The sequence below is a fragment of the Hyla sarda genome, chromosome 2, assembly GCF_029499605.1.
Source record: "Hyla sarda isolate aHylSar1 chromosome 2, aHylSar1.hap1, whole genome shotgun sequence".
NCBI lineage: Eukaryota > Metazoa > Chordata > Amphibia > Anura > Hylidae > Hyla > Hyla sarda.
In genome coordinates this window covers 119,936,787-119,945,605 of record NC_079190.1, presented here as the reverse complement: position 1 = coordinate 119,945,605, position 8,819 = coordinate 119,936,787, and the positions used below count along the sequence as shown (strand labels likewise).

The window sequence follows — 8,819 nt, the reverse complement described above, 5'->3', positions numbered from 1 at the left end:
TTAATAGTTCTTGACATTTACACCAGTTTCTATCCTTTTATATCTATGAATTTTTTTAGCTGGCATTTTGTGTGTTTTTTGTTTAATGTGTCCTGGCTATCTATTTCTGTTTATATGGTAGTAAGGTAGATGCTCAGTGCCTACTGAAAGCAATACGGCTTTGTAGATACAGGTATCGGCACAACCTAATTCACGAGCATAGCAAACAGGCAAGTCCATATAGGAAAGCACTAGCGTAGCAAAAGACTTGATAGCAAGCATGGAGGTCGTCAAATCCCAGATAAGAACACGTCAATAGTCCAAGCATTAATGAAGAAGATATTCGGGAGGCATTCACCAGTATAGTGAAACGGCAATTCTTTATTATTCATGCATAAAAAGCAACTTACAGGAGAGAGGATGCCACGAACGTCCTCTCCCTGTAAGATGCTTTTTATGCGCGAATAATAAAGAATTGTCGTTTCACTATACTGGTGAGTGCCTTCCGAATATCTTCTTCATTTCTCCACTTAATTCCTATCATTAAGCTGGACTGGCTGACGGATCTCCCTTTACCCGAGCACATCTTTAATCAGGTATATATATCAGTCACCTGATAAATAATTCACACATTTTCACACCTTAAAGTCTCCCAGCACTTCCCTTATTGCCAGCTGTGCAGGTCCTATCTTTTGTAGTCTTTGTATTTCTCTAGTTTAATTGCATTTAGCTTTTGCTGTCCAGATGTCTGAGAGCTACATTTACATTTATATTAAGTAGTTTAGTAATGAGCCCAGACAAGCTTATTAAGACCTTGCACTCATAAAGTGTGAAGGAGATTTCAGGGAGTTTCTTGACTAAACGTGTCATTTTATCAATGAAATTTTGTTTATGCCAAAAACTATATATTTTTTTCAATAAATCAAGGTATTTGAAAAGAAATGTTACATATAGCACAGCAAACTGATCGAATGGCTCAATAGTTCATGTGATCTAGACAAAATCCAGTCTGGATATGTGTTATAATTATGCATCATTTAAACTTTTCATTTATCAATTTTGGCTTTAGGATGCCGTATTCCCTGGCAGAATTTTTGGGGCTTTTTTTTGGCTAATTTGCACCACATTTACTATAAAGGTGCACGGCCTTAATAAATATTGCACCTTTTGAATTTCGCTCATATTTCGCTAGCAGGAAATCCCCGCAGGCAGATGGAAGTAGCAGTTTTGTGACGGGCAAGACTATTTGCCCCGTCATATGTGCCCCGGGTCCCATGTAGCAGTGTTTGCCAAAGTGTGTGAAGTCTTCTGGCATTTTAATGCCTGAAGAAATAACCTTCTCGAGAACTGCATGTCCTGGGCGTCGGGCAATACAAATTCCAGATCCCTGCCACAAAATTTCATTCAGTGCGCCACAAATGGCCTGCGGGCCGGGAGTTTGAGACCCCTGGACTACACTGAGGCACAGCAGAGAGATAACCACTCGCCTTCTACCCCCTCCCCTCAGAGAAGTGGTTCTAAATATCTGGTTGCTGGACCAAAAGGACTTGGTTACCAGGGGTTGTTTGCAAAATTAAAGAAACAAAGACCCATAGTAGCCGTTTTCTTAAACAATTGTTTCACATCTTTAGCAATCAAATTTTTTAATGAAGCATATTAGGAAAATGCTTAGTTTTTAAAGAAGTATTAAATGAAAAAAGCTTATTCTAACGACAGTTATGCTTTAAACTTTATTTAAATAAAAATTTACAACACTTAAAGGGGTTATCTAGGTTTTATTAACTTTTCCCTTTCATGCCTGTGACACCTGTTCGGCTCGAGACAACAACTGATCACAAGGGGCTTGGCTTTTCTTCCCTGACAACCCAGCCCCCTGATGATGTGTGAGGTCCAGCTGTATGAGCCTCCTCCCCTATGACCAGCTGTTGTCTCGAACCAAACAGGATCCGGGAAAAGCTCGAGACAACCAGTTATCCAGACATCGAAGAATGCTGAGCCTGGGGGGACCATGAAATCACAAAAAAGGGGTCGATCCACCCCACACATGTAAGGCAAGTAAAACACTTAAGACATAACTTGGCATCACAGGCACAATAGTGAGAAGTTAATAAAACCCTGGATAACCCATTTGTGCAGGTTAACAAAGCAATAGTCATGTATACAGTCATGTACTGTATCTATGGTAACATACCACACAAATGTTAGTAAATAATGAATACCCAAAAAAACATTACTAATAAACACTAAAAACAACATTAATCATTGATAAAATTTGATCCCAGGTCATTTCAGTGATATTTATAGTAATATACAGTTATAATATATAGATTTAACCTATGTAGGTTTATAGTAACTTCTACATTTATCATACAGTAGGCATACATTTTAAAGGGAACCTAAATCACAAGTCATCCAGGTGGCCCCCAGTGGCTTCTCCCTGCCCTGCCAGCTTGACCGATAGAACTCTTCCTATACCCAAACATGGATAGATCTATCAGTCAAGGGGGGAGCCAATGACTTGTAGTTCAGGTAGCACCTGTTATGGAGCAAAGCAACTCGGAGGGGATTCAGTGAGTAGGAGAATTGAACACACAGGGAACAATGAAATGTAAGGACCAGAGGACAATAAACATAGGAATGGAATGGACTCAAAAGATAACATAAAGACTTAAAACCACCACACAAACTGTCCCTTTCTTAAACTTATTGCAGCTAAGGTCAGCCACCGGGGAATGAGCCCTGTTTCAAGCTGTACTATGAGGGCCCAATGGACTCATTTTATGCTGATCAGTAGTGTTGAGCGGCATAGGCCATATTCGAATTCGCGAATATTCGCGAATATATGGACGAATATTCGTCATATATTCGCGAATATTCGCATATTCGTTATATTCTTGTTTTATTTTCGCGTGTGCGGAAATACGCGTATGCGAAAATTAGCATATGCTAATTTTCGCATATGCGAATTTTCACACGCCTGTCTCACACAGTAGTATTACAGCCTTCTTTACACCACACAAGCTGGAAGCAGAGAGGGGTGATCACTGTGATGTGTACTGTGAAGAAAAAAAAAAAAAAACGAATATTCGTAATTACGAATATACAGCGCTATATTCGCGATATTCGCGAATAATATTCGAATTGCGAATATTCGCGAGCAACACTACTGATCAGTAGATTTAACTAGGTATTACTTCCCATTGTATGTCTCATGGTGCAAGGATTTTATTTTGGCTTGTTCCTGCTGTTTGTTGTCTCATTTTCTTCACCTTCATGCATTTCAGTTTCAGAGGACAAGGTGCATTTGGCGTGGGGATAAGGCTTCTACTTCACACAGTCTTGTATTCCCTTTGTTTTGAGAACATTGGACATATTCTCCTGCCTGTTGGTGAGTGTAATAATGGAGTTTAAAGATTTCTGCAGCTGGGAAATGTATTCTTGGACCATTACTTCTCTGTCTTTAGACGTAGCTGAGATTTTCACTAGTTTGCGGATTTTGTTTAGAAGGCGGAAGATTTCAAGTTTTTTAGAAGAACAATAAAGCTCAGTCTCACCAGTGCTCCACTTCATTTTGAAAGCTATTTCGGGATCTTTCCACTGCAAAAAATGTTGCTAGTTAATATGCATCTTGCACTTTTTTTCATGCCATCACAGGGATATAAAACTGTAATTTACTGTTTGGAGTTTTTAAAGGGGTACTCCGCCCCTAGACATCCTATCCCCTATCCAAAGGATAGGGGATAAGATGTCTGATCACGGGGGTCCCGCCACCCCAGACATCCAGTGCACCAAGAAAACTTCACTTTGTGACGGATGTCTGGCATTGCAGGGCGGAGACTTGTGATTTCATGGCCACGCCCCCTTGATGCAATCCTGTTGCAACTCTAAGAAAGGGAGAATTTTTGGAATGCTTGGGGAAAGCCATTCTGTCTTCTGTTTGAGTTTTAACATTGGCAGTCTTCTGCATACAAAATCCACTAATATTAACACTGATAACAAACATTTTACGAGGCTTAGTCCAGGCTGAAGAAAGTGAGAAATGACTTACCAAAAGTTTAGCCCCAACGTTGTAGGTAACTTTCTCTTTGTCTTTTGAAAATGACAGATAGACTTGATCCTGTTTTATGATTTTAACTTCAACATTGGAATTGATCATTAATGTGATTGGTTGGAAAGGGGGAGCGTGCACGTGCCGGCTAAAATCCCACCAAGTCCAGTGCTTCTTCTGGATCCCATTCTCATCAAAGTAAGAACCACCACATGGATCTAATACAGCCCTATGCAGACATTTTAAAAGATAATCAAAATTAGAGACAATCATAACAGTTTTGTAATTTTTAAAGGGGTTGTGCGCTGCCCTGACTTTCGGAGCTCCGCTCACAGCATCCGGAAGTTCATTACTCCGAACGCTGTGTGCGGGCTTCTGTGTTCGCGGCCGCCAGGCGTGACGTCATGCCCGGCCCCACGCGACGTCTCGTCCGCCCCCTCTACCAAAGTCTAAGGGAAGGGGGAGTGACAGCGGTCGCGCCCCCTTCCCATAGACTTTCGTTGAGGGGGCGAGCGAGACGTCGCAAGGGGCTGGGCATGACGTCACACCCGGCGGCCGTGAACACGGAAGCCTGCACACAGCGTTCGGAGTAATAAACTTCCGGACGCTGTGAGCAGAGCTCCGAAAGTCAGGGCAGCGCACAACCCCTTTAAGTGCTTATTTATAACACTGCTGCCATCTATATTACATTACTATAGAGTCATTTGTCATAAAATGTGTTGAAAGTACAAAGACACTCTATGTTTTTACTCTGCCAAATGTATTTTAAAATAGTAATACGAGTAATACATTAAAGGGGCTATCTAGGAAAATTTTTTTTATATATCAACTTGCTCCAAATCTGTTTAACTTTCTGGAGCCAGTTGATATAAATTTTTTTTCCTGGAATACCCCTTTAATGCATAATTACTATTAGAAATACCTTTAAGTAACACTTTATTTTATACAAACATTTGACATGCTGTTACGCCGAGCGCTCCGGGTCCCCGCTCCTCCCCGGAGCGCTCGCAGCGTTCTCTCATTCGCAGCGCCCCGGTCAGACCTGCTGACCGGGTGCGCTGCGATATTACTCCCAGCCGGGATGCGATTCGCTATGCGGGACGCGCCCGCTCGCGATGCGCATCTCGGCTCCCGTACCTGACCCGTTCCCCGTCTGTGTTGTCCCGGCGCGCGCGGCCCCGCTCCTTAGGGCGCGCGCGCGCCGGGTCTCTGCCATTTAAAGGGCCGCTGCGCCACTGATTGGCGCAGCAGGCCTAATCAGTATTCTCACCTGTGCACTCCCTACTTATACCTCACTTCCCCTGCACTCCCTCGCCGGATCTTGTTGCCATTGTGCCAGTGAAAGCGTTTCCTTGTGTGTTCCTAGCCTGTGTTCCAGACCTCCTGCCGTTGCCCCTGACTACGATCCTTGCTGCCTGCCCTGACCTTCTGCTACGTCCGACCTTGCTCTTGTCTACTCCCTTGTACCGCGCCTATCTTCAGCAGTCAGAGAGGTTGAGCCGTTGCTGGTGGATACGACCTGGTTGCTACCGCCGCTGCAAGACCATCCCGCTTTGCGGCGGGCTCTGGTGAATACCAGTAGCAACTTAGAACCGGTCCACCAACACGGTCCACGCCAATCCCTCTCTGGCACAGAGGATCCACCTCCAGCCAGCCGAATCGTGACACATGCTGTCCAGACAGTTAAAATGCACTGGGTCCAAGTCCATTCGTGAATTATGACCGGGTAACGGTAACGTGCTTCATTCCCCAGATCAGATGGATATGCCCCATTATAGTCTATGTGCTTGCAGTGATCAAACTTTTTACATGTCTTGATGTTTATATAATTAACAGTAACAGCTTTAAAGGGGTACTCCGCTGTAAACATCTTATCTCCTATCCTACCCCTTCAAAAAAAATTGATGCATACCACTCATCTGCTTGCAGGGCTCAAAGGAATTTAAATGGTTTGTCCTCTTCCAAAAATCCCTGTTTGCTAAAATCCCCAGTGATCATCTGTGGTAAGTAGAGGAGCCTGTTCCTCTATAGTGCCACCACAGGAGAAATGAAGCATTACATCATACCCACTGAAACTGTCCTTCTAACTGTTCTAGTCTTGCTGTCTAATAAGTTGTCTTCCATCATGTTATATTCTCTCTATGAACGGAAAAATTCTTAGCAGACTATATGAAAATGGGATTTGTGAACAAAAAAAAAATCCATTGTTGTGTCAGTGCGTCAACAGAACACAAGCTTCTCTTATAGGTCATTTGTATTATGTCTATGGAGCAGAGCAGACATGCATAAGCCACATAAGTTCTCTGTCATAGGCTGGCTTCACACTCAATATTTTGGGCCTCACTTTGATCTTTATTTTGATTAGTATTTTTTTTTTACCAAAACCACAAGTAGGTACAAAACACAGAAAAAGCTGGCTGGTTTTGCTAGTGTCGATTTAACTCTTGGTTTTAGTGAAACTACTGACCAAAATGAGGACCAAAATAAAGCCCAGAATACTGTGTGTGATCCCAGCCTTGTTATTTCATGATACATGTGTTATACTGTAGAATTGCCGTTTATGTCTGATATATTGTTCCAGGGTGGCTAAATGTGGAATTCTACTCAACTTGGTAGATCCTATAAAAATAATCATTTACCTACTGTAGAAACTAAACCCAGTATGTAAACAATTCTGCAATGCTCATCTTTGTTGAAGAAAGAACCATTTTTAAATATCCCCAATGTCCAAACATCATTACAGAAGAATAGATGGTAGCCCAGCTCACCTTCTTTGCCAGACGCCTGTCGCACGGTACCGTGTGAACCAACACGAGAATAGCAATAGTAAAGATTGGAGGTCCAGTGCAGGATAACGTGCAAATAAAAGTAGATATTTAGTCTTGATTCAAGCCATAGGACAGCAGGATACAATGTAACGCGTTTCAGCCGGAAAAAACAGCCTCACTCATAAGGCTGTTTTTTCCGTCTGAATCACATTAAATTGTATCCTGCTGTCCTATGGCTTGAATCAAGAATAAATATCTACTTTTATTTGCACGTAATCCCGCGCTGGACCTCCAATCTTTTCTATGAACATCAGTACAGTAATGCACAATGATAAATCTCACTCCCAATCTGTAACAATTATCGGTTAAAAGCACACAAACACATATTATTGGTATGCCATGACCAAACAGGGATAGAAGGCTTCTATTAAATGGAAGAATAAGAGATTGCTTCCAGGCTATTATCAATGCAAGGGAGACTTCCTTATCTAATCAGGGTCAAGTTGAGATAAATACATTTTGCAGGTCCTGTTCTTGGCAGCAATTACGTAATGATTTCTATTAGGAAAACTATTAAAAGGAACTCAGGGACTGGAAACACCATACTGTTGGCCTTCATATAAATAAATGTAGGCAACCAATTTAGCAATGTAATTGGCTTCACTTGAAAGATCCAATTACTTTTCCATTGTTCATCCAATGGAAAAAACTGAGCAAAAATTTACTAATCCCACTGAAAACACTCCTCTAGATCAAATCTTTTTACTGATGGGTTCTAATTGTTTTACAAGCCTGATAAACCTGAGAAGTGTTGTGTTTACTGATATGTATGGCTTTCCAATGTCACCGAGATAAGTGGGGCTCAACCACAGCATTCTGAGGACAGGATCAGAAGAAGATGCCTATTGGGAATTATTATCCTAAACAATAGCGAAAACCACTTGATAGAGTGTGAAGCGTCAGGATAAATAGGGAACGTTTCCTCTCATTCCACAACTTGATTGTTGTCATTTCTAAAATTGAGAAACTATTTCAATTAGCAATAAAAACTTTCAGGATCCTGCACATGGGAACCATTGTACACCATAAATGATATGGGGAGGTAAACAGGTATTCAATCTGTGCGGTTATGGACGATTTTCCATCATGTAATAAAAAATAAAGCTTGTATGAGTCATACGCAATGTGATACAATGCACCATTAACACAGAGCAATGGTACGTTTTATGGCAGTCTATAGTCTGTGAATGGCATTCAGGCAGTAGGCTGTTATAACAGCATCCATAGATGGTGATGGGTCTGTAGGGCTTCTGAAATCCCCCACAGCCCTGTTTGCTGTTGTCAATTAAGAAAGTAATATTGATAATAACATAATGCTAATGTGAAGCCATAGACTACATTCTCTACAAAGGAGGATTTAACCACATACAACCAAAAAATTACTGCATTGTCATATACAGATGAAACTCGAAAAAATTAGAATATTGTGCAAAGTTTATTTATTTCAGTAATGCAACTTAAAAGGTGAAACTAATATATGAGAGAGACTCATTACATGCAAAGCAAGATAGTTCAAGCCGTGATTTGTCATAATTGTGATGATTATGGTTTACAGCTCATGAAAACCCCAAAGCCCCCAATTACTAGGATTTGGGGAGCCATGTCATCTGCTGGTGTTAGTCACTGTGTTTCATTAAATCCAGGGTCAATGCATCCGTCTAGCAGGAGATCTTGGAGCACTTCATGCTTCCTTTCCTTTTAAGTTGCATTAATGAAATACAATGAACTTTTGCACGATTTTCTATTTTTTGAGTTTCACCTGTATAAATGGGAACAGGAGTCCCCCTAATAACATAACCATGTGCTTCCCTATATTTGGTTGAGCCCTTGTGATCGATCATCTGTACACTCACTTTGCAATACATTGGAATTGTAAACATTGATATATGAAAAATATATATATATTTTTTTTATTTAAAAGCAAAACAAACTGATTTTAACACTGTCATTTTTTATGCCAAGCA

At 41.2% G+C, this 8,819-nt stretch overlaps 1 protein-coding gene across 7 annotated transcripts in view; it reads right to left on the bottom strand.

Annotated features, from left to right (window-relative positions):
- Positions 1-490: 490 nt before the first annotated feature.
- ERICH6B (glutamate rich 6B) overlaps positions 491-8,819 on the bottom strand; it is a 173,795-nt gene continuing 165,466 nt past the window's right edge. For 6 of the 7 annotated variants that reach the window (XM_056555409.1, XM_056555407.1, XM_056555406.1 and 3 more), the window contains 2 exons: positions 4,028-4,256; positions 491-3,576 (listed from right to left, as the gene is read on the bottom strand). In XM_056555409.1, coding sequence (XP_056411384.1) covers positions 3,304-3,576; positions 4,028-4,256 — 502 coding nt within the window. In that variant the 3' untranslated portion in view covers positions 491-3,303. The remainder of the gene's footprint in view (positions 3,577-4,027; positions 4,257-8,819) is intronic. The other variant, XM_056555412.1, reaches the window with a different exon arrangement.